The 27,858-nt window shown below is 36.0% G+C and overlaps 1 protein-coding gene and 1 non-coding gene across 2 annotated transcripts in view; both read right to left on the reverse strand.

The window, feature by feature from the left end:
- CDH18 (cadherin 18) overlaps window positions 1-27,858 on the reverse strand; it is a 318,315-nt gene that overhangs the window by 216,116 nt on the left and 74,341 nt on the right. The window contains exon 2 of the mRNA XM_068532070.1: window positions 21,664-21,958. Coding sequence (XP_068388171.1) covers window positions 21,664-21,958 — 295 coding nt within the window. The remainder of the gene's footprint in view (window positions 1-21,663; window positions 21,959-27,858) is intronic.
- TRNAK-UUU (transfer RNA lysine (anticodon UUU)) lies at window positions 9,844-9,916 on the reverse strand. The gene has a single exon. It is a non-coding gene; the product is annotated as a tRNA-Lys (tRNA).

Genomic DNA, 27,858 nt, shown 5'->3' on the forward strand with positions numbered 1-27,858 from the left:
TGCAAGCAGCCCTAGCAAACTGATACATTGTGCTACGGCTGCAGTGGAAGGAAGTGACATTTATTCTCAGAATTTACGGTTGTTCTTTGACTCTGGACAAGAGTCTGAAGTTACAAGCCAAGAAAAAAATGATGGATAATATCCTAGACTATTTGATGCCAGACACATCAAAAAGGAGATCAAATCAAAAGTTAATCTCACAAGTAGATAAAATTAAATTAGGTAGGAATTAATGGTATTTGATATTTTTTCTGAATATTAGGCATTACTAGCGATCCACCTATTAGCATTCTAAGTAAATTAATTAGTTACATTGGTCATTTTAATAAAGACTTTTTTATTCCTGGTTAGAAGTTTAAGTAAAAAAGAAATTATCAGTATGGATGTATCTATGTCTCCGAGAAGTATCCCACATTGGACAATTCAATTCCTTTATTCATGCTATGGGCCCTAACTGTGTACACAATAGAAGAGAGAAAATTATTATCCTCTACAGTGTTAGATTTCCAAAGAAAAATACGTAAAGATACCTAAAAGTCCATTATTCCACTAGAATATTAAAATAAGTATCTAATTTTCTCTGGAAATTATTATATGGATTTGGTCAATAGATATTAAACCAACAGTCCCTTCCCTACATAACTGGCTTCCAATCAAAGAAAACTTTAAAAAGTGCTATATAAGCGTTTTTAATTTTTACAACTGTTTTCATTAAAAACAATAACCACAGAAACATTGCATCTTAAAGTTTCATCGTCTATTTAGTGTACAATATTTTCACATTAAATATTTCCTACGGTGCACACTTAGCTAATCTCGTGCTAGGGATTAGAGCCTCTCAGCTGATGTTTGAAACAAATCTGAAAAGAATCAAGTACATACAAAAGGTTTCAAGATCTCTTTTCTACAATAAAACTTGTCTTGTTTCCTTTTGGGACTGCCCTGTGTCAGTCTTTCCATGTGGTTTCTTTTTGTACTACTGTTTTATAAACAGCACACATTTTGTAACATTACATATCAATGAGAAACAGAGGGGACTTTCCCGAAAGTCTCCGAAGATCAATTTGAAATATTTAATAAGGCATTTTAATACCAAGCAAATATTCTCTGAGATTGCAAATCATTATGCATGACTTCTCAGGGTTCACAGCTCTGTTAAAATCTCAAGTGAATTAACATTGAGCAAGAACTCTAAGTAAAAATAAGCTGGAGATTTATGAAGGCTGAGAGTATCTCTCTGAAGGAATCTCTTAGGGCTTAATTCCCAGAAGATTTTTCCAGGTACTGTGAAAAAGTAATAGTCATCAAGATACAACTTAAATTTCATTCCTCACAGGAGGGTTGTAATTTCACCAACAGAGAAATAGCGCAGTATTCCAGTCATCGTGTAATTTTGTAAAGCCTTGAGTATTCACCCAAGAGTCACTGGATTAAAAAAAATCCTCTGCAAGTACACTTATGAAACATCTGGGTAACAGAGCAGAATTCATTATTCTAATTGTATATTTTCAATCACAGCTATTGTTAGTTTCTGTGTTCTTTCAATTAGATCCTTTTTATGGAACTACCTAATGTGAGATTTGACATTACTCAAGTAAACTTTTTATCATATTCCATAAATGAAAAAATTAAGGAAATAATATGTATTTAGTGCCAGTAATGTGGGATCCCTCTGCTATATGTCATTTAATTTAATAATAAGATAAATCTATTGAGAAAATTACACCCAATGCCATTTTACAGGTGGGAGCATCAAGGTTCATTATGGTTATATAGTTGACAATTGGAGAAGGCAGAATTCAAGCTGGTCCTATCTGTTTTGCTGTGACGTTCTTTCCCATATATGCCATCGCTCCATTCAGCCATGATCTGTTGAGTGTTAATAGTCACAAGATCTTCTGCCCTGTTCTTGTCTGTTTCCTTGGTGGTAGGTAATGGCTGTCCAGATGCATCTACTTGCAGAGAGGCAGCATTATATTTCACCCCACATACACACCATAGCCAAAGGCCAAGTCAGTAAATATATTTTGTCAGCAGAGGCTGTATATAAAATACTTAGGGGGAAGAAATCTCCAAGTACCGACACCAGTGATGTACTTCTGTAGCCTTATAGAATGCTCACAATTCTCTTGATTTCTGTACAGAGTAAACGGTTGCAGTAAAAAGTGACTTGACTATCATATCCCCACCAGTCTTGCATATCTTCTAAATCCATTTGCATGTTGCTCTCACATTACTTTCCTACCCTGTTCTGCTGTTTGTAGGAATCTTACACCTGTCATTGACATTGATTAGTGTTTCCCATGTCTGTCCACTAAAATCCAGCTCCTGGGTCAGGTAACACCACCGTCCCAGCCATAAGGATGCTCAGTTCCTTCAGTCGTTGCCTCACAGTTCACCATGTGGCCTTTCATTTCTCCTACCATTTTTGTAACTTGTTCCACAGACTCGGTCCCTTCTATTGAACTAAATGACAGTGGATTTGATTTTCCTGATTAAGCTCCAATGCATACAGAAGGTATTAACAAGTTTCTCGCCAAGTATCCTTCATTTCTTTTCTGGAATAATGACTATACTTTACCAAATATAAAGATTAGGTTCTGTACTTGACTCTAATATAGTTACTACTTTCAAATGAGAATCTGGGTGTTCTTTACATTCAATAACTTGAAATTACTTAACATATTGGAATATGACAAATATATCATTTGGAGAGCTGTCTATTTTATGCAAAATTTAAAAATGAGACTTTCGGGGAGAATGTTTTTAACGTGGAGGAAAATTCATACATATATACACTCTATCTATCAATCTATTTATTTACAGATATAGAGGAACAGTAATTCAATACTTCTTAAAGTATTCCCTAGTTTAGCATGTGTGATAATCAAGTCCACTGCATAATTGCTGATTTTATATCAATTTCTTATCAAAAATTAGAATTTGTATAAGTTGCTTTAATGCTCATGCTTTACCAAGTATTCCATTTAAAAAATAAAAGTTATTAACAAATTCAGCATTTTTCTGAATAACACACTATTATTTAAGCTGAATTTTCATTCAATGATAAAAACAAAAACAGAAATAAAATCAAAACCAATAAACTATGAAACAATTACTACCAAACAGAATACCAGGGACAGAAATATTTTGTCCTTCTTTGCCACAAAAGTTGCAATAATTTTTCAGAAGTGTTTAATAGAAGATTATAAAGTATATGCTATATATTATATATACATATTTATGTAAATATATGTGTACATATCCACTCACATAAACAACTGACATTCAGTCATGAATATCAATCATTGAGGAAATATAATAATTTCAATTTCTTTATCACCAATTAGCTGAAAAATTGATTTTTAAATATTTTAATAGCACAGTCTCCATATTTTACAGTAAGCAAAAATAAAACATAACAATACAGATATAAAATTAAAATCCTCTTTATGTCTTAGTCCCATACCTACTCCTACCAGATCTACTAATAAAAGTAGCAATATTTTCTTTGCCCTAATATTTGTTCTTTCATTTTAATTTAAAATTTTCTGATTGTATCACAATTGAAAATTGTCATTGATATAATTAAAGATGAAGAATGCACTGCATCTACATTACCTCCCAATATCTCTCCCCCACCATGCAATTTTAATTACATTATTAATTTTAATTATGGTAGCATTACTTTTATTATTATAGATAAAATGTTTAAATCCCTATCTCTTGCTACATTGATTTTAGGCAGCAGATGTTGTTGCTGTAATGATTTCTGAGGAAACATATATAATTCATCATCTTTTCATCTTTGAATTTTTTCAGTTATATATTTGAAACAACCTAAATGTCCGCGGAGAGATGAATAGATAAGGAAAATGTGATACCGATATAGTTATATTTCAGCCTTAAAATAAGAAGGAAATCCTGCCATTTGCAACAACATGGGTGAACCTGGAGGGCATTATACTAAGGAAAATAAGCCAGACACAGAAAGACAAATACTGCATTATCTTACTTATATGTGGAATCTAAAATATTCGAACTCCAAAAACAGAGAATACAATGGTGGCTGCCAGGGGTAGGGCAGGGAGAGAGAAAATGAGGAGATGTTGGAAAAGGATACAAAGTTTCAGTTATGCAAGATGAATGAGTTTTGTAGATTTAATGTACTGCAAAGTGACTATGGTAAACAATACTGTATTGCATACTTGAAATTTGCTAAGAGGGTAGAACTTAAGTCTTCTCACTACATACACACACACATTAAAAAAGGAAGGAAAAAAGAAAATGGTAACTATGTGAGGTGATAGATGTTAATAAGCTTGACCATAGTGATCATTTGACAATGTACACATACATCAAAACATCAAGTTGTACACCTTACATACATGCAATTCCTATTTGTCAATTATACCTCAATAAAGCAAAAAACATAAAATTTAAAATAGAAATTTCAAAAATGGATTTGATGTTTCCCTTGTTAAGTTGGAGTGCTACATCTTAATAAGTGTGGCAGAATGGGTTCATATATTTGCCAGGCAGATCAAGGACTCTTGTGTCCCCAGAGGGTGGAGTCGTTTGCATCAGAAGCAAGGACTTTGTGATATTCACCTACTGGTAAGAGCTCTTTTATTCTTTTTTGTTCCCCGCTTATGTGGGTTTTTTGGTATACTGGAAGCTATTTTCTGCTTCATCCTTATGTCCCAATACCCCTATGTGAGCCATCCTTAGGAAAAATCAAACCAAACCAAACCAAACCAAAATCAAAGGCTTTAATAAAACACATTTTTCTTTGTATGTACAGAATAGGTTGAAAAAATTCTTCCTTGCTTTGAAATCTTTAATTTAATAAGTTGCCCAAGTGACTTCCTCTGTTTTTTTGGATTTATAAGGGATTTGGGGGCAGAACAGTTTTCACCTTTAGTGTTTAGGCCTGTAAATTTGATCTGTCTCTTTTACCCCATTAATTAATTTTTAATGTTTTCAATGCTCTGGAATTTTTGGAATCTCTGGATTTATCCACTGTTGGCACCCTATCTTGTTATTATGATTCCTTTTTGAAATACTTATGTATTTCAAAATACTTTTGGAATATCCTCTCTGACGTGTCAAGGGGAGAAATATCAAAACGAGTGGGTTAAATTATGTTGCAGTAACAATCCCTACATTTCAGAGGCATTAAACAATAAAAGTTGATTTCTCACTCACACTGCAAACTATGGCTGGGCTAGTGTTACTTTGTGTCAAATTATCAGCCCTCAGGGGCACTGTCTACTGAACTGCCACCCTCTACAATGTTGCTGTGGAACTTTGCTGACAATGACTCTGTTGAATTGAAAATACTACACAATGTTTGGGGAAAATGGCCTTTATGATACAGTTACATAAAATATTTTATAATTGTAGTTCTTGCTCTTTGGCTCATCTATATACAATGTTTCTTCCTGTTTTCTCTCTTGATGTATACCAAAACTAATTCCTGAGATCAAATTATTTAAACATATGATCTAGATTATTTAAAATATACAAACATCAATATATCACATGTGAGCTACTTTGGTTCTGTACATACAGGTGTTTGCAAAGCACTGAATCAGGTAAATCAAAGTATAGACCACAGAGTTTTATTGCCTCACTAGGCTGGTTATTTTATTATTATTGTATATATGTGTGTGTGTGTATATATATATATACATATGTATATATATATATATATATATATATAATTATACGTAATTTTATTATAAAATGCATATAAGTGTTATTTTGTGTATGTGCGTGTGTGTGCATATATACACATATATATATGTGTATATATATATGTGTATATATATGTTTTTAAGACTGAGAGTTAAACCTGGTGGAAGAGGTGTATGAAATGTTGCTTGGAACCAGCAAGGTTTCCGTGACTTTGTCAGTAGCTGCTTTAGTCACACAGAGTGTAAATTTAGTTACAAAGCAATTCCAAGACTGGTGCTCTTACATCTCTTGGCTGAGAGGACAATACAGAAACACTCCTACTCAAAGCAATCTCTTTTTGTTAATTGTATTTATCTTACAGAATATTTTAAATTAAAGTAGTCAAACATGATCTTAGTAAGAAAAATATACCTCCTGTGCCATTTCCCTTAAGAAAAGCAATCTTAGCAGTGTCTTACATGTCTTTTCATAACTCTCTCCACTCATTCAAAAGTCTGTCTTGTAGTTATGTACATACTAAACCGAACTCTATGCAGCTTTTTCTGTAATAACGGAACATGGCATGGAAATGTCCATGCCATCTTGGTAAATATAATTTTCACAGCTACATGATATTCCGTATTGTTTACTGATGTGCACTTAGATTCTTCTAGTTGAGTTTCTTTCTGTTGCTGATAACAACTTACCACAAACAGTTGGGTAAAACAAAAGCCATCACATGTTCTTATTTTTCTGTTTGCTTCTTCCTTGCCATATATACATGCCATGTTGTGATAAACTTCCAAAGCAGTGCCCCCTTCAGAAGGAGCAGAATTTTTCCAATATTTCATGGCACTTCAGTGTGATACAGCAGTGGAAGATTTACTGAGATCATTTAGTTAGACTTACACTAATGAACACATCAGTGAGACTTGGAAACATTCCACTGTGATGGCCTTAGTTAAATGGAACCATGGCTTGTATGGTTCCTTTGCCAACAATTGTTCAGTGTGCTACCAAAAATTCAATACTAATTTTCTTCCATGAAGAAAGTCAATGGCAAAGTCAGATTAGGATTGATTAGTTGAAATTTAATAGTAGATAACTCCAAGTCCCGTTCAAGATAGCAAAGGATGAAAATCCTCAGCTCACCTTCTCCCATGGACACGCTAAAACTACAACCACATATAGAACAACTATCTCTGAGAACAACCTGAAGACCAGCAGAACAGAATTTCTACAACTAAGGATTTAAGAAAAGGCCACATGGAGACTATAGGAGGGGCAGAGATGCAGTCTAGTGAAACCCATACCCCTGGTGTGACAATCCACAAGTGGGAAGGATATCACAACTGCAGAGGCCTCCCTTGGGCCTGAGCCCCACACTGTGCCCCCCAGCCTGGGTAACCTGCATAGAGAAGACAAGCCCCCATAATGTTTGGATTTGAAAACCAGTGGGGCTTACGTCTAGGAGAGCCAGAGGAAACTGATACATCGCTAACGAAGGCCTTACATACAAACTTACTCACCCCAAGTCCTAGTGCAGAGGCAGCAGCTTAAAATGTGCCTGGGTCATGTGAGAAGGAGATTCATTGACTAATTTTAGGACACGTACTGAAGGAGCAGGGAGCAGGTGAAACTTTCTCCAGGGACAGAAGTACTGGTGGGCACCATTTTTTTTTTTTTTTTTTTTAACTCTCTTTTCACCTAGCTGGCCCAGCACTGGGGGCACCATTTCTGTCACTCTCCATTTACCTAGTTAACACCATGTGCCCTGCCCTGGAGTTCCCCTGAGGACTGGCACCAGCACCCCTCCTAAGCAGTTCCCACCCTACCCCATCCAGTGCATGCCCCCAGCTGCCACCAGAGTCTTTCTAAAGCAGTTCCCACCCTACCCCATCCAGTGCGTGCCCCCAGCTGCCACCAGAGTCTTTCTAAAGCAGTTCCCACCCTACCCCATCCAGTGCGTGCCCCCAGCTGCCACCAGAGTCCTTCTAAAGCAGCGCCCACTCTGGGGTCCAGCCTAGCACACCAGCAGTTGTGGCGGTGCCTCACAGCCAGACATGTTGGGGCCAACCCAGTGCATCACCACTCTCACAGCAGTTGCAATCACACTTCTAAGCCAGCCAAGCTGGGGACCAGCCCTGCCCACTAACATGCCTACAGAAGTCACGGCTGGGCCTCACAAACAGCCAGGCAAATTAAAATGGAAAAACAGTGTTCTAAAATCCATGGGACACAGCAAAAATAGTTCAAAGAGGGAAGTTTGTAGTGATAAAGACCTATCTCAGGAAACAAGTACAAAATCTCAAATGAACAATCTAACCTTACACCTAAAGGAACTAGAAAAAGAAGAAAAACAAAGCCCAAAGTTAGTAGAAGAAAGGAAATATTCAGATCAGAGCAGAATCAAATGAAATACAGATTAGAAAAACAATAGAAAGTACAAGGAAACTAAGAGTTGGTTCTTTGAAAAGATAAAGCAAATTGATAAATCTTTAGCCAGACCCATGAAGAAAAAAAAAGAACATGCTCAAATAAATAAAATCAGAAATGGAAGAGAAGTTACAACCAACACCACAGAAATATAAAGCATCTTAAGAGATTATTACAAACAATTATAAGCCAACAAATTGGACAACCTAGAAGAAACAGATGAATTCCTAGAAATATACAATCTTCCAAGAAATATACAATAGAAATAGAAGTATACAATCTTCCAAGACTGAATCAAGAAAAAGTACAAAATATGAACAGACCACCTAACAAACAAAAATCCAGGACCAGATAGCTTCACAGGTGAATTCTACCAAACATTTAAAGAAGAATTCATGTATATAGTTCTCAAACTATTCCAAAAAATTGAAGAGGAAAATATGCTTCTGAGCTCATTCCACTAGGTCAACATCACCCTGATACCAAAACCAGAGAGGAAAATCACACACACCCACACACAGCACTGCCCCCACCACACACACAAATATAGGCCAATATCACTGATGGGCATGGGTTTAAAAATCCTGAACAAAATGTTAGCAAACCAAATTCAGCAATGCATTAAAAGGGTCATACACCACGATCAAGTGGGATTTATCCCAAGAACGCAAGGATGGTTTAATATTTGCAAATCAGTCAATGTGATACAACATATTAACAATTTGAAGAATAAAAGTCACATGAATAGATGCAGAAAAGTGTTTAACAAAATTCAACATTCCCTTATCTTAAAAAAAATCTGAACAAAGTAGATATAAACAGAACATACCTCAGCATAATAAAGACCATAAAACGTTTTAATAATAAAGGGGCCATTTAACTTGTGAAAGCATAGAAGATCTAGACTGACCTTCACAGAGTTCTCTCCTTACCAGTGTATGGGAGCAAGAATATATTTTCCATTTACTAAGGTGGGAAATGAAATTTAGCTGAGAGAAACTTAACGGACCTCAAGAGCACTCTCAATTAAGACAGACGGCAGGCAATCATGACCCTGAAGGACTGAGCCCTGAAAAACAGAGGGAATAAAGACATCTGGTAGATGGCAGCAGGAATCTACAGTGGCACAGACATTCCTCTTTCCCACTGTGCCACCACTCTCTACCTGATCACTTTGCCTTCTGTCACACCTCATCACTATACCTTCTTGCTATACCTGACTGCAGCGTTTTTACTTTATACTTAATCACTGTGCCTTCATTCTACACGTGGTCACGATGACTTCCTCTAGCCTTGATCCCTGTAGGTTCACTCTGTACCTGTTTGCTGGGCACTGTATGTTCACTTTAGTCCTGTTTGCTGGGCCTTTTCCCTATACCTCATGCTGAGCCTTCTCTGTATACTTGAACACAGAACATTCACCCCACACCTGATTGCTATGCCTTTATCCTATACCTGACCCCTAGAAAATGGCAAAAACTACCCAAAAAAGTGAGGTTGAGTTTACTGCACATGAGTTTTTAGAATGAAATTTCAGGAGCATGCGCTCTAATACAATGATTTCACACTTAAAAATATTTTTCTTTTTTTTTTAAATATAATGATGGGAATGTAGAGCTGCTTTATTTTAGGACAGTGATTCTAGACTCAGAGAGGCTTAGTGACAGAAAGACTGCCTCAAGGCTTTTTTGGTTTCGTTTTGTTTTGGCATAGCTAGCGGGATCTCAGTTCCCTGACCAGGGACTGAACCCAGGCCCTCGGCAGTAAAAGTGCGGAGTCCTAACCACTGGACCACCAGGGAATTCCCATATTTTTCATTTTATAATATTTCACAGCAATTTCAATTTATGAGCCTTTGTTAAAGTATAGGGGTAATAGCATAGACTAATTAATATTATCAGTGATAATTAAGTAATGGCTAGTGTCTAATATGAGATTTTTGGGTTGGTCTATTTCTCCAGAAAGGAAAGAAAGAAGAAAGGAAAGAAGAGGAGAGGAAAGGAGAGGAGAGGGAGAAAAACAACAGAAGTGGCCATAATTAGGATAAATTTATATAAAACGTCAGTACATTTCGTAAATATTAAGAATGATTTTAATAAGAAAATTTTATATCTATAAATTTATGTGATAAGTATACAGAAAAATATCACATGGAATAATAGCTCTTCACCTCTATAAAAAGTATATTTTGTCTTTATTCCATATAGAGTCTATTTATTTATTGACTATTACATTTGTGATACTTTGTTAGGTGCATATGACACAGAAATAAAATAATAAAAAAATGTGAAGGACCTACAAATCAGCAAAATATCAGACAAGCTCAAATTAACGCATAATACAAAGTAGTGAGCAATAAAATATAAGCTGGGGGTCCTCAACCCCCAGGCCATGGACAGGTACTGGTCCTCTGCCTGTTAGGAACTGGGACGCACAGCGGGAGGTGAGCAGTGGGCCAGAGAATGAAGCTTCATCTGCCGCTCCCATTGCTCCCAACTGCTTCTGCTTGCATTACTGCCTGAACCATGTCTCGCATTACCATCTGAACCATCCCCCCACCCACCCCAAGCCCCCACACCCCGGTCCATGGAAAAACTGTCTTTCACAAAACCAGTCCTGGTGCCAGAAATGTTGGGGACCACTTTAATAAGCCCAGGATGCCCTAAGGTCAGTTGTAGTAAAAATTTTTAGTTGTATTTTTTTTAAAAAACGCATTATCTCCATGAAGAGAAGTATTAAGTTCCAAGGCTAATTTATACACCAGAATGTTCCTTTAGCCATTATGAAAATGTCACCCATTATATTTTTTACATTTACTTGAACATAAGTTGTATCTAGAATTGCCAAAACTGATTGGTTGGCTTTGTATTCACATTTCCTACACTGAGGAGCATATACATGAAAATCATTTTTGAATATATTTTTTAAAACATTATGTGAAGATTTGGGAATTCCCTGGCAGTCCAGTTGTTAGGACTCTGCACTTTCACTGCAGAGGGCCTGTGTTCAATCCCTGGTCAGGGAACTAAGATCCTGCAAGTCCCATGGTGCGGCCAAAAACAAAAAAAAACATAACGTGGAGATTTAAGTTTTGCAAATTGGGTCCAACTTATAGTGAAATAATTTATCTATTCCAGTGAAGTACTTTCTATTATGAATTGATCAGTTTTATTGGGGAATTCCAAGTCTGGTATACTTTCATAAAAAGTAAATGGAGAAACTAAGGAATCTGAAGTAGCATAAAGTGAAATCTGGTAGATTATATCAATCATTGAATAAAAGTGAGAAAATAAATTGGTTTTGTGGTCCTTCTTGAAAAAACAAATGTAATTATTTACAAGAAAATAAAAAGAATCATTACTACATAAAGCAATAAAACTTCTCTACCAGATATCCGAACAATGATGTTCAAAAAATTAAGAGGCTGTATTTTGACAAACTCTTTCCTCTAAACATAAGTGTAGGTGGAAAGGGCTGACATATTATCATTCAATAAATATTTACAGAACATTGTTTCAAGTGATGTACAGTAATAGAATACAGCAAAAGTAGAGTAGTGGAACTTCTGAGCCTTCTCTTCAAAAACCCTTAAAGCTTCTGCTCTCACTCTCTTGAAATGCTGCCCTAAGAATGAATGTGAAGTATTTCCCCCATTTCATGAGTTGTCTTTTCTTTTTGTTGATGGTTTCCTTTGCTGTGTAGAAACTTTCTAAAGTCCCACTTGTTTATTTCTGCTTTTGGTGTCAAATTTAAAAAGTCATTGCCAAGATTGATGTCAAGGAGTTTACCCACTATGTTTTCCCTAGGAGTTCTATGGTTACAAGTGTTACATTCAACAAGTCTTTAATCCATTTTGAGTTGATTTTTGTGTATGGTGTAAGATAGGGGTCTAGATTCATTCTTTTGCATGTAGCTATCCAGTTTTCCCTACCCCATTTATCGAAGAGACTATACTTTCCTCACTACATATTCTTAGTTCTTTTGTCATCAGTTCATTAACCATATATGCATGGGTACTTCTGGGCTCTTTATTCTGATCCATTGATCTATGTGTCTGTTTTTATGCCAGTACTGTACTGTTTTGATCACTACAGCTTTATAATATAGTTTGAAATCAGGACGTGTGATGCCTCCAGCTTTATTCTTTCTCATGACTGCTGTGGCTTCTAGGGGTCTTTTGAGGATCCGTACAAATTTTAGGATTGTTTGTTCTATTTATGTGGAAAACACCATTGTGATTTTCATAGGGATTGTATTAAATCTGTAGATTACTTTAGGTAGTATGGACACCTTAACAATATTCTTCCAATCCATGAACACAGACTATCTTTCCATTTATTTGGTCTCCTTCAATTTCTTTCCTCAGTGTCTTATAGTTTTCAGTGTACTGATCTTTCACCTCCTCTGTTAAATTTATTCCTAAGTATTTTATTCTTTTTGATGCTATTGTAAACAGGATTGTTTTCTTAATTTCTCTCTCTGATGGTCCATGTACAATGAATGATATTTTGAGCCAGTCAATTGTGGCTTGGTTTGTTACAAAACAAAAGCTAACTGATACAGAAGAAAAGTTATGAGAAGGAAGTTAAGAAGAAAAAACTTATGAACCTTAGAAAATTTTGTCCAATGTATGATTCATCACTTGTTCTATGTGATTCTTCATATGCACCCTAATCTACCATGTAGGATTGCAGTGTCAGCTTCACTTTACTGAAATTATCTCATTCTGAAGTTATGCCCCAGGGTAATAATTATAAAATTGCTACTAGAATCCTGGAAGATATCCAGGTGAAGCTCCCAAGATGTTTGGGAAGAATTAAATTAGTTCCCCAACAAGCAGTGCAATAAAATAAGCACAGCTGGTGTCTCTTCTTGTTGCTTTGCAACAAAGAACCCAGCTGCAAATGGAAACAGGTCTGGGGTTTAGAGGTTGGAAGGGAACAAAGAAAACAGGAAAAAGATTGGGGATGTTTTAATACATCTCCAAAGACAAAGAACCTTGCAGAATTTAAGGGTCATAGAGTAAAACTTTGTATCTTCTCCTGATATGCCAAATTAAGTTTTAGTACTCCACTGAAATTAGAGTTCATAAATTATATATTCATAATTTTCATAAAGTATATTCTGCTCTCTCTCCAATTAATTAAAAACCATTATTCCTATAATCTGGTACAATTTAAAAAATGCTTTTAAATAATGTTTAATTATTGGTATATTTTATTAACATATAGAAGAGACTAGGTAGAGATTTATATATTTCCTTATAAATATGTTTCTGCGAAAAACAAAGAAGCTGTGAAATTTATTTTCAAGCAAATTAGACTGTGATCTGGCATGGTTTTCTTTGAACCAATTTCCATATATGAAGCAATTTTTCGAAAATTTAAGGTGATTGCAATACAACCAAATTTAAATTTGTACTTCTGATTCCAGGCAAAAACAATACTAGAATTGAAGAAATGTGGGTATACTTACACACAAACAGAAGAGACAAAATTATTGTTTTTTAAAAAAGAGATTTACCAATACACACAATTAAAAATAAACCTTTGCTAGCTTTTTTATGATAATAATATATATTATTACAATACCACTAAAGGTCTTAAGACAATTGTTCCCTTTCCATCTGAGAATGGCAATGCTATTTACAAATAAGATTTTATTCATTCTATCTTCATTTTCAAAAAGCCACACATGCACCTGAACACTGACTCCAAAAAGGGAATAATTTCATCTCATGGTCACTGCTCTCTTTGAAAAACACAGACTTTTAATAAAATTACAGAAAATCAAATTAAAGAAGTACTTCTATAGAATAATCAGTAAGAGGTGGTAAAGTCATCAAGATTGGAATGACAATAAACCACATATCAGAGAAAAAAGAAAACAAAAAATGTTAAGTGTATATTGATAAAATATGTACCAGTCTCTTCATAGTCCTATCAGGTTACATTTGCCCTCCAGAATATTATAATGTCATTCTGTCCACATATGTTCACTTTGTTGAAGGCAATCACATCTTTAGATAAGTTTTAAAAAAAGCAATGTGACAGCCAATAGCTTACTAGACACCCATCATAATTCAAATGGTCCTTTTCTAAATCAGTGCTACAAAAACAGGCAGATTTAAACAAGCACCACAATGATTCTCATGTAGCCACAGTTACTCTTCTTTCTGTGAGCACAAATATCCTAACTTTATTCACTGGTTTTCTCACTGTTTTCATAATGTTATCCATTTAAATATGGCAACTAATACCTAAACATGAACATTGCTTACCTGGGCAGATAGAATTGGTTTTGGTCACAAAATATATGGCACGAGCATTCCAACACTATGGGATTCTCTTTGGAAGTGACTCGAAATTTAACAAATATCTTTTCTCCCATTCATGTTTCTATTTTGAAATCTTTTCATTCTTTTATTTTGCATGTTTCTTAGGGCAGTGATTCTCAACTGAGAGCAATTTTGGCCTCCAGAGATCTTTGGGCAATGTCTGAAGACATCACGATATGGCAGCCGTGGGAGGGATGCTATTGAAATCTAATGAGTAGAGAGACCAGGAATGCTGCTGAACATCCTATAATGCACAGGATAGCCCCCATAGCGAAGAACCTACAAGGCACAGGATAGCCCCCATAGCGAAGAACCGACAAGGCACAGGATAGCCCCCATAGCAAAGAACCGACAAGGCACAGGATAGCCCCCATAGCGAAGAACCGACAAGGCACAGGATAGCCCCCATAGCGAAGAACCGACAAGGCACAGGATAGCCCCCATAGCGAAGAACCGACAAGGCACAGGATAGCCCCCATAGCGAAGAACCGACAAGGCACAGGATAGCCCCCATAGCGAAGAACCTACAAGGCACAGGATAGCCCCCATAGCGAAGAACCTACAAGGCACAGGATAGCCCCCATAGCGAAGAACCGACAAGGCACAGGATAGCCCCCATAGCAAAGAATTATCCAGTCCCACATGTCAATAGTGGAAAGGTTGCAAAACTCTTCTAGGGGGATATGATTCCCTAGATAATAGCTGAAATTACATGGCGTATGTAAATCTAAGAGATAAAGAAAAACCTTATTTTAAAACATGCATCAAAAACCACTTCAGTTTATTTTGCATCTTTCTTTTTGAAAACATCCAGAATGCCACAGACTTTGTCTGCTTGTTATTACTCACTGACAGAAATATACTATCACGTTATGCTTTTCTCACTGGCAGTATAACACCCGGCAACTACTTGGAGGTCTCCATGACCATTTCTTAGCAATGGATAAACAAGAAACAGTCATCTGATAAAAACGTGCACACATAAGAGGTCCCTGGTGCTGCCTTCTCTTGCCCGCTCTGTATTCTCATATCACGTTTTGCAAAGCTCTACAGGGAATCCATCATTTGCACGATGATCCTGCTTATGCCCCCTTAATCACACAAGCAGGCGCGCGTGCACACACGCACACACACACACTGTAAACTATACAACCCCACAGGGAAGAGAGAGGAGTGTTTTTCATCATGTGTCCTCTATGTAAAATGCACATTTTTCTCCTTGTCTAACTGAAAAAGCCCCACACATTATATAAGATTCAGAGGATGTCTTCTCTAGTCTGCAAGCAGGGCTCCCAGTCAAACTGTATGGGCCCTCTATTTTTTTGCTTATCAAACGCCATATTGAAATTGTCTGTTTACATGCCTGCAGTCTGCTCAAATTTAGGGGCCTTGTTTTATTTACCGTTTTATTACTAGCCACTATCACATTTCTTAGCACACTAAATGCCTTCACTCTCTCTCTCCTTCTTTTCAGAAAGAATTGGAGAGATTAAAGGATACAGTTTTTTTTTAATGACTGGATGATTCAAAACTCAATTAATGTGTATATGGTAAAAACAATGATCTTATCAGTCACCTTCTGTTGCGAAAATTTTGTTGTCACCTATCACACTCTTGTTAGCTATTATTAGTATTGAAAATGTATAGTTTTAAATGTAAATATTATTAATGTCTATTTTCACAAATCTACTTTTTACTTTTCATTATCATTTCATAAATAACATGTATATATTATTTTAATAAAGAAGAATGTACTTCTCTCATACCAAATAAACCTGCAACCCTCTTTGTAGAAGTAATCACTTTTACCTGTGTGTGTGTGTCTCCTTCAGATATTTCTTATGTATGAGTATGCATATTCTGTAACTCGTATTTATTTTTAAAAATAAAGTAGATTCTATTCCACATGGATTTCTGCAAACTTTTTTCTCACTAAAATACTCTGGATCTTTGAATGTCAGCATACACAGTCTAAATTCATTCATTTTAAGGCTGCCTAGGGTATCAGTATATGAAGAATCATTCATTTGAGAACTTCTTTATTAGTGTACTTTAAGTGTGTTTTCTATTTTTCACTATTGTGAACAATACTACAGTGGGCATCCTTCCTTTTATATCTTTGCATATCCATGTGAGTATATCTATAAAATAGCTTTCTACAATAAATATATGTTCTTTTAAAAGTTTTGATAGACATTGCCAAATTACCCGCCAAAAAACTATGAAAATCAACCTTTCCGCTAATGGTTCTGCACATTAACAATTTTGTGAATTATCAAATTTGCATACTTGGTAGGTGAACATTGCTATCTCCTTCTCCTTCGTGGTTTCTTAAATTACTAGTGAAATTTGAGATTTTTTTATATAATTAACGTGTTTATTTTTCCTAAGAATCTCCTGCTAAGGTAATTTCCCCATGTTTATTTGATCGTACTCATTTTATCCACTCATCAGAACTTCTATGGATCCAATTGATTCTACAGTTGATAGGAAACATGATTTAGATATCTGAAATCAACTGTTAGCTTCACCACATGCAGAAAGAAACATTGGTGCCATAGCAAAATCATCTAGCGTCACAATTACATAGAAATGGAAAGGAGGGATGATTTTCTGTATCATTCCCAACTCAAGCCACTTAATAGAAACTGACATCATTGTTTCTTTTCTGATGCTAAAAGCTTACTCGCCACTCCTTTGGATTCAGTGTTAGGTTCAATTCTTTGGTTACTGGGTTCATGTTGAAACCTAGAATTTGTCCAGCTATCAATTCAGATTCAGTGCAGCTGCATGTATCTGAAATCCAACTCGATAGCTTAAAAAGATGAGATTTTCTTTCTTAAGAAGGCTCTTGGGATTCGCAGACCAGAGCTGGAGGTCAGTTCTGTAATGGATCATTCTTCCGGGCCCTTTTATCTTTCTGCACTAAGCAACAGGCTTTCATCTTTAGGTTGCAAGTGGCCGCTACATTTCTGTACCACGTCTGCTTTAGGCAACAATTGAAAGGAAAATGATGATGGGTGAAATATGCATGCCAGGTGTGATTTTTTGGCAGGAAACCTGTATCTTTCCTGGAAGTTCCACCTAATTGCCTCTGCTTAACATCCTACCATCTAGAATTACATCACATGGTCATTCTTAGATGAAAAGGTATGGTAGGAGGTGAATATTTAATTCTGCACAGTGTCACCCTGATCAAAACTGAGTTCTCGGGCTTCCCTGGTGGCGCAGTGGTTGGGAATCTGCCTGCCAATGCAGGGGACACGGGTTCGAGCCCTGGTCTGGGAAGATCCCACATGCCACGGAGCGACTAGGCCCGTGAGCCACAATTACTGAGCCTGCGCGTCTGGAGCCTGTGCTCCGCAACAAGAGAGGCCACGATAGTGAGAGGCCCGCGCACCTCGATGAAGAGTGGCCCCCACTTGCCGCAACTAGAGAAAGCCCACGCACAGAAACGAAGACCCAACACAGCCATAAAAAAGTAAATAAATAATTAATTAATTAATTAATTAAAAAAAAAAAAAAACTGAGTTCTCTTAGTAATAGGGAAGGGGAAGCTGAATATTGGGTAACTAACAGCATTTACCTACAGGGAAGAAGAAGCATGATCCTATTGTTTGTGACAAATGCCATATTTTTGTATATGTGTATATAGTCAGCTGGGCTGTCAGAACACTAACTGCCCTGGATCAACAGGTGCCTGTCTATCAAGAGTATTAGAGGGTCATTCTCTAAAATCCCTTACAGTAGAGGTTGGCAAACTTTTACTGTAAAAGGCAACATAGTAAACATTTTAGGCTTTGTGAGCCACAGTGTTGGCTGCAAACTCAACTCTGCTACTGCAAAGCCCAACTACCATAAGCAATATTTAAATGAATGGGTATGGCTTTGTTCTGGTAAAACTTTGTTTATAAAAACAGACAGCAGGCTGGATTTGTCTCCACTGCCATGGTTTGCTGTTCTGTCCTGCACCACATTACCAGTTTTTTTGTTGTTGTTGTTGTTTGTTTGTTTGATTTCTAAAATTAGAGGCAGTGCAAATACCACTCATTCTTAAGCCCACAATGTAAAGTGAGTTTCTCACTCCACTAACTTTTATATCACCTTCCATATGTTCATATTACAATGTGCATTAGATGCTATTATAATTTTTACGTATTTGTTTTTCCACACTGAGTTCATACACACACACACAATATGATTTCCAATATTCAGCCTAAAGCTTGCCATACTCTTTCACCAGAAATCATGCTTGGAACTGTGGTACAAAAGAGACTGAAAGCCTACTCTGCTTTGTCCCTTTTCTCCACTACTTTCAGGCATTAAATATTTCTCCTTCAACCATACTTGTCTCCATAAAAGAACTAAAGAATACAGTTGACCCTTGAGCAACTTGGGGGTTAGGGGTACCAACCCCCTGTGCAGTCAAAAATCCACGGATAAGCTATTACGGTTGGCCTTTGTGTAGGAGGTTCCTGTAAGTGGATCCACGCAGTTCACACCCGTGTAGTTCAAGGGTCAGCTTCCCTAGTATTTCCCTCCCCTTCCTACCTTTCTCTCCAAGTCCTAGATGAGGACTGAAATGTCTTGGCTTGTTCCTAAGTCCTCCAGCCTTTGCTGCAATGATTCCTTTAGGCTTCATGATTCCTAAATGTCCAGCATTCTTTAACAGGCTCACATGTACCCACTTAGCTTTCACCGTGTTCACACACACGTATATATTTCAGGGTACATGTCTGATACCTTTTTTCCCCCCCTTGCCATTTTCCTTGGCTTTTCAATCTCTGTTCTGATTCATTTCAACTATTTTCAATGTCAACTGTTTTCCTAAATATTTTTCTAGGTAAGGTGGGAGGATGATATACTTTCTGGATCCTTCTCCACATATTTCTTTCCTGCTAACAGATGAATCATGTTTTGCCTGAATGAAGGATTTGGGGTTTCAGTCTTTTCTCTGTAGGCTGACAATGGTATTCAATCGTTAACCACTTTCCAATATTTCAAGTGGTAAATATGATGTGAAAATATCTTTTCCTAATAGGTAATTTTTACATATCTGAAAGTTTGTAAAAATTTTCTCTGTATCCTTAGGTGAATCCTGGCAAAGTTCCTAAAGCCTAAGTTTGATTCTTATCCTATTACCCTTTCCAGGAACTCAGGAAGTCTCTTAAACTTGTAAATTCTGTATATTCCTCACCTGCAGGAAAAAAATGTTATTGCTCCTCTACTTCATCTGCTGTTTCCTGCTCTCTGGGAACATGTGTTATTCACATGCTAGGTCTAATTAACATATACTCTAAGTCTCATCTATTTCTCACAATTGCCATATATTTGTATTTTTGCCCTGTGACTTTTAGCTCTTTCTTCCAGTCTGGGATGTTCTTAAGTTCCAGAAAAATAATTTGGGTCTTATCAGTGACCCCTCATGCCTCAATGCATACAATTGATTTTTTTGTTGTTTACTTGTTTATAGAAAACATGGCTTTGAGTTACAGAAATCTCTCTGCAGTGTCCTTAAAACACTAGCGCTCTGATTATCTACCGTTCAATACTCTTTCTTGGTAATGACTGCTGTGCCCGTTTTTCTCTCTATGGTGCTTTGCCTGCCCTGGTGACCGTCGTTTCCTTTGCGCTCCCCGGGGTTCTTACTTGGCCCCTGGCAGTACCTTACCAGTGGCATTCTCACAAGTGGCGGAGTCATAGAGCTCTTCGCTTTCATGGGAGAAGATGACTGGCTGATGGGCTGTCAGCCCCTTGACAAGGTGCTAGGAGGATGGCTGTTCTGGAGTTTTCACACAAACTCTCACCTGCCAGGAATAATGGTGTTGCGCTGTTTAACTTTCCTAAGAGACCAACGAGCATGAGTGTCTTCTGGGCCTTTCCACAGGCTCTCTGAGTCTGGACCCTGCATTCTACTCTGGTCCCTGGGGAGCCAGATTAGCAATGGCTTTCTCCCCTGAGATTCTGGTTAAGGAGGAGAACTTAGTCTCTCTTTCTAACCTGCTTCCCCAATGGATTCAGAAGCTATCTGCCAATCTCAGGAGAACTAAGATGAGTGGATCTGGGAAAAAAAAAAAATAAACTGCAATCTTGAATTAAAAAACCTTATGTATATGAGACAAAGGATGTTAAGAAAACATATTGTGGTAATCATTTCACAATATATGTAAGTTAAGCCATCATGCTGTTCACCTTAAACTCATACAGTGCTGTATGTCAATTATATCTCAATAAAACTGGAAAAATTTTCAAATTAAAAAAACCATATATATATATATCCAATTACACAGAGTGACTGGATTCGTGACTATAATACTTAATTTAAAACCCATACATATACAGGAAACTTAAATATGTAAGACCTTTATTCAAAATATACGTTCTAAATCCAAACTGAGAGCCTCACAGAGGTAATAAAAATATTATTATCACAGCTGAACATTATTTTAATTATATTTAGGAAATTTATCATCTGAGATAAAAATAAAATAAAATAGCTAAACCATGGAAATCTGTGAGTGGTGGGAGAGCCCCAGATGATCAGAAGACTGGAGACCTCAATCACGATTTATCAAACGCAGTGTAGGCTCTGCATTCAGGAGAGCCTAGAGCCAATTTCTTCTAGCAATTTGGGAAAGAATTTGGGAAAGTTACTTACATACTGTACACCACTTTGCACAGCTTTAAAGCGGTATTCAAAATACTTCACAGGGTTGTCATATATTTTAAAATTAATAAGGGATGTAAATGTTTAGGAGTATCTGCAAAGTTTATTGATTAATATAGCTATTGCTTGTACTATTAATACTAGTATAATTTGATCATAACCTGCAAGCATAAAAGACGTAGCAGTAGATTTCCAACATTATATTATCTGTATCTATACAAATTGTCACTGAATGTGTTGGTATGGTCAAAGAATTATGCCAGTTAAGCAAGAATTGCAAGTGTTTTCTCATCTATGGTTGTTTTTCCTTAAGATCAAGCTGTTTCTAGAACTTACAGATTCAGAAATTTGTTTTAATAAGTATTAGAATAGCTAGGCCAAGTATTCTTTAACACTTTAGGCCATAGGAAATTATGAAAATATTTTGGAGCTTCTTCAGATTTCTTCACTCCCCTCCCAAAATTTAAAAACTGGTCTTCAAAAGATGACTTTTGGATCATCAAAAATATATTAACTGCCAAAATATAAAAATGATTTCTCTTACCCATATCGGACATTTCAGGCACAGTTACGATATATGGTCCATCTGTGAACTTTGGAGCGTTGTCATTGATGTCTTGCACTTTGATGATAAACTCAGATTCAGGTTCAAGGGGCTTGTTTGTTCGTCTGTCAATAGCCTGAGCATGAAGCACATAGTGGGTCTTCTGCTCTCTGTCTAGGCTTTTTGTTGAGTGGATGTCACCCGTGGTATCATCAATGATAAATATAGTCCCAGCACCTTCTCCGGTAAGGATGTACTTCACAGACCCATCACCTTTGTCAGAATTGGAGTGCAGCTGTAAATAAAGATGGAATAATTTAACACGAAATTATACTCCAACTTCACATGGTGTTCTCTGAAAACTGCCTATCTATAATTTAATACTTAGTTTGATTATGACTGTTCTTCTCTCCACAGTGTCCCATGTGTTGCTACAATCATCTATTGGTCTGCAGTTTTTCTCCACTTGGTATTAATATGGATATTTTTATTATGATCTGCCTAAGATCCAATTATTGATGTAAGACAAATTAATAAGCAATACTTATTAAAAGAAAAACAATAACCCTTGCAGTCATTCTACTAAATCCACACTTTACTACCTACATAGAATAGAACTGGAAAAAGAAACTACCAGTAAATCACTGTTGCCTTCCATACTCGTAGGGATTTTTCTTTTTAATTAATAGCTTGTCATTCTATTTCAACATTAAAGTTAGAAAAAAAAAATTGTAGGACAAATTGACATTCAAATTATTTATTAAAAATTCCACAAAAGAGGCACTTATTTGTCACAGAAGCATTAATTTTATAATACGGAAACATAAATATTTTCTAGATTAACTGCTTACATTTAGAATTTTAAAAAAACTTGTGGTAGAATATTTTCTTTCTTGAAAATTTATGAAACTTTAACTCAACATTTAAATAACAGTAATAGATTTAATCAATACGTAGGCCCTAATTTTTAATTAATTGAGAAACACTAAAAAATTTCACTTATTAAATTAAAATGATCGAGTATTCTTTGAATAGACATTATAAGAGTAATATTTCAGCAGAGGATTTCAACAAGAAAGATAAATAATGGTAAGATAATTATAAGCCTCTTTTTATCATTTATATATTAGCAAATGCTTTTAAACTGCATATGGTTCACACTTAATATCTTGCTATAACTTATAGCATCAAAGTTCAGTGAAATATTTCCATGAATACTACTGCTATATTTCTAGCTAAGAACGACCTCAGTATTTTCTTAAATTGCAAACACATACTTGAAGAATGGTTTCTCCCAAGAGATCTGAACAGTTATCCTTCATATGAAACCTTTTTGGTCACATAACCTCAACTACTCACTTTTTGCACATTTCTGACCCGTGCAAACATTGAAAATATATAACCTTGTTCACATAGCGTTTTGGTTTCTAGCCACAGTAAAGTGAAAATTTTCAAGGTTTATGTTAAAGTCTCTGAACTCTTAGAAGATATTTTTTAAAAGATAAAATATAGGGATTTCCCTGGTGGCACAGTGGTTAAGAACCCGCCTGTCAATGTAGGGAACAGGGGTTTGATCCCTGGTCTGGGAAGATCCCACATGTCGCAGAGCAACTAACCTCGTGAGTCACAACTACTGAGCCCATGAGCCGCAACTACTGAGTCCACGTGCGACAACTACTGAAGCCCACGTGCCCTAGAGCCCATGCTCCACAGCAAGGGAAGCCACCGCAATGAGAAGCCCACCCACTTCAATGAAGAGTAGTCCCCACTCGCCACAACTAGAGAAAGCCCGCATCAGCAACGAATGGCCATTATCAAAAAGCTAGAAACAATAAATGCTGGAAAGGGTGTGGTGAAAAGGGAACCCTCCTGCACTGTTGGTGGGAATGTAAATTGATACAACCACTACGGAGAACAGTATGGCGGTTCCTTAAAAAACTAAAAAGAGAACTACCATATGACCCAGCAATCCCACTACTGGGCATATACCCTGAGAAAACCGTAATTCAAAAAGAGACATGTACCACAATGTTCATTGCAGCACTATTTACAATAGCCAGGACATGAAAGCAACCTAAGTATCCATCAACAGATGAATGGATAAAGAAGATGTGGCACATATATGTATAATGGGATATTACTCAGCCATAAAAAGAAATGAAATTGAGTTATTTGCAGTGAGGTGGATGGACCTAGAGTCTGTCATACAGGGTGAAGAAAGTCAGAAAGAGAAAAATACCAAATGCTAAGACATACATATGGAATCTAAAAAAAAAAAAAAAAAAAATGGCTCTGATGAACCTAGGGGCAGGACAGGAATAAACACGCAGACGTAGAGAATGGACTTGAGGACACAGGGAGGGGGAAGGGTAAGCTGGGACAAAGTGAGAGAGTACCACTGACATATATACACTACCAAATGTAAAAGAGATAGCTAGTGGGAAGCAGCTGCATAGCACAGGGAGATCAGCTTGGTGCTTTGTGACCACCTAGAGGGGTGGGATAGGGAGGGTGGGAGGGAGGGAGATGCAAGAGGGAGGAGATATGGGGATATATGTATACATATAGCTGATTCACTTTGTTATACAGCAGAAACTAACACAACATTGTAAAGCAATTATACTCCAATAAACATGTTAAAAAAATTTTTTAAAAGACCCAATACAGCTATAAATAAATAAATAAATAAATATAAAATATAGAAAAAGACAATATAAGGAAAGAACTATTCTTAAGGGAAAATGAAGGCATCTGAAACATAAATAATAGTACATCAGGAAAAGTTTAACTTATTTATTGAAAATACATAGGACATAATCAGGGACAAAATTCTGATGGGAATCACTCAGCTAGATTAAACAAATTAAATCATTTCAAAACTGCTTGTTTGGAGTTTTTCTAAAAAGGAGTAAAAATACATTAGGAAAATATGAAAAACACAGCTTTCAAAGATTCACACTTCATTAGCAAATTAACTACTAAAAGAAGCAGTAAAATGAGTTGCATAGAGACAGATGTACGCATGTATGAAAGTGAATTTATTCATTAATTTATGTCTCTTGACATATCATTTTAGCACCTACAAGAAAAGATTTATCATTTATGCAGCAGACGTCTACACAACATCGACAGAGCAGTCTATTTCACATTCTCCAACTTTGCCTCTATCCATGACCAAAGCACAGCAAAGTAAAGCAACAAATTCATTGAAGGAATGTTTCTAAAACCTTTTCTGGAACATTTGTGTTATTAAATTAACAAAAGGTGAGATCGTTTTAATAGCTATTGCTATACTGTGTATAAATTATAAATCTATATATTATAAATATAAGTAATTAAAAACACTTGAGGGCAAGGGTTAAGCCTTCTAACAACTAATTTTTGAAAGATATAACAATGGTGACAATTAACTCTTTTCCTCAGGATATATTCGCATACTCTTTAATATTTTAGTGAGGTTAATTTGAAATTATTTAGTCTTGGATTAAAGGTTCACATTACAAAGAGTTAACTATATATATATTTTTAAATAGGCGTATGGATGTAGACCAGAAACAGAAATATGTAAAAGAAGTAGTAAAGTTGTCAGTCTAAAGCATCTGTTAAAAAATTATATGTTCTGTGCTTTATACTGATTATGCTAAATAATTCAAATAAAAGATAAATGCCAGTAGATTTATGGCTTTAGATTTTAAAACTTGAATCTGACTTCACATTTATAAAGTTTTGAGAATTAACATATAACTTATCATGTTTCAGAAGCTATGTCTAATTAGAAAATAAATGTGCAATACAAGCAGTGAACTGTATTTCACCAGTATTTATATTACTGTACAACACAAAGTTACATCAAAATATTATAACTATGTATTTGGATTACATAAATTGTTGATAATACTTAGCTTGAGTGTTTTACTAAGGTAGATGATCATTTTACTAATGGATTTTTTTAAATCTCTCATCTGGCCTGCTGGAATCTTGAAATGATAGTTACCATGTAACACTAATGGAAACCCAGCACAGTAGCAGTAGGTCAATTGATTAATAGTTTATATGATTTTTTTTTAATTAAAAAAATTTTTTGAAGTATAATTGTTTTACGAGGTTGTGTTAGTTTCTGCTGTACAATAAAGTGAGTCAGCTATATGTATACATATATCCCCTCCCTCTTGGACCTCCCTCCTTCCACCCCGCCATCCTACTCATCTAGGTCAGGTCATCACCAAGTGCGGAGCTGAGCTTCCTGTGCTTTATAGTGTGCCCCCACTAGCTTTTTTTTCTTTTAACATCTTTATTGGAGTATAATTGCTTTACAATGTTGTGTTAGTTTCTGCTGTATAACAAAGTGAATCAGCTATATGTATACATATATCCCCATATCTCTTCCCTCTTGCACCTCCCTCCCACCCTCCCTATCCCACCCCTCTAGGTGGTCACAAAGCACCAAGCTGATCTCCCTGTGCTATGCGGCTGCTTCCCACTAGCTATCTATTTTACATTTGGTAGTGTATATATGTCCATGCCACTCTCTCACTTCATCCCAGCTTACCATTCCCCCTCCCCGTGTCCTCAAGTCCATTCTCTACATCTGTGTCTTTATTCCTGTGCTGCCCCTAGGTTCTTCAGAAACATTTTTTTTTTTTTTTTTTTAGATTCCATATATATGTGTTAACATACGGCATTTGTTTTTCTCTTTCTGACTTACTTCACTCTGTATGACAGACTCTATTTTATGCATGGTAGTGTATATATGTCATTCCTAATCTCCCAATTCGTCCCACCCTCTCAGTGATCCACCCTCAGGATTATCTCTTTTCCATTGGACCTATTCTCAAATCTTCAGTTCTATTTACAACATGCACTCTGCAACAGAGGTTGGGGGAAACACTGGCTACACTGTCTTGTTTTCCTTAACAAGTAGGTTTTAAGATTCTGGAAGAACACGTTTTGTATTAGGTTTTGTAAGGCAAAAAATGGTGAATGAGTGAGTGAATGAATACGTGAATGAAATGGATGAGCAGTAACGAGTGCAGTAGAGGTAGAAATCTTAAGACATGGAGAGAAAACTTTTAGATACAGATCATCAGGTTATACAGATAATCAGACTAGAAATGTGCTATCTTCGAGGGTGGGCAGCAATGAGACATCAAATGAAAGAGACTGGGAGTCTAGTATGTAAAGTAGGAATGCTCTGGATATAAGCACGGTACTGACTTAGTAACCAGTAAAATATTACATTGTAAATTTAGCTAGCTACTAGACTATTTGAGAGATTTCTATGTTTTTTACATTAAATATATAAAAATATTTGGAAGATAAACTTGATTTTCATCATATATAGTTCAGAATAGTAGCAGGGTGTTATCATAACACACAGTGGTGGGAATATACTTTTAGAGTCATGAGATTTTGTAAAGTGAGTGATATTTTTATGCTAAAGAAGAGCTATTATACTGTCCTAAAGCAAGAGTAAAAAATCTTTGTGTATCTGATCACATAAAAACATAGGGTTAATTAATTGTTCTTTAAAGAACAGAAAAGGGGAGGAGAATGCAGAAAGAAAACATAGTCACCCAAGTGAAGCAAAATGAACACTTCTCTGACATTCTTTTAATAAATTATCTCTTCCTTAGTGTTAAGGAGTTACCCACAGCACTTAGAAAGCTAGTGTGACACACATGAGTTCCCCTCAGAAGACTATTTATTCACCCTGGACCACATTAGGATCGGGACCTAAAAATTTACAGCTTTTACTGTAATGCAGAATTCCTCACTGAGATAATATTCTATCCTTTGGGGAAGAATAACTTAAAAAGTTAAGAAGATGGTGTCAGAGCAATTAATTTATAAAGTTGCTTTTAGTTAGGACTTCAAGCTATGTTATAAAAATAGGTCACTAACTTAAAATTGTGATATTTTGGACTACATAATTTATGCATTTTTATGAGTAGGAAACTTCTATTTACAATAATAATTCCAGTAGAAACCAGAAACAGCCAGAAATATTATATAGTAATTCCATTATAATCATTTTCTCCACCACATAAAATACAAGTGATGCAATGTGAGACCTATGTGAGGATCATAGGAAAGACATGCCATTAAAACTTATTATGCATCTCTCATTCCAGAATGTGCTATATTTTAAACTATAAGCAGACAAAACAAAATTCAATTGAACTCTTAATAAGTAAT

The sequence above is a fragment of the Eschrichtius robustus genome, chromosome 2 (genome assembly GCF_028021215.1).
Source record: "Eschrichtius robustus isolate mEscRob2 chromosome 2, mEscRob2.pri, whole genome shotgun sequence".
Lineage (NCBI taxonomy): Eukaryota > Metazoa > Chordata > Mammalia > Artiodactyla > Eschrichtiidae > Eschrichtius > Eschrichtius robustus.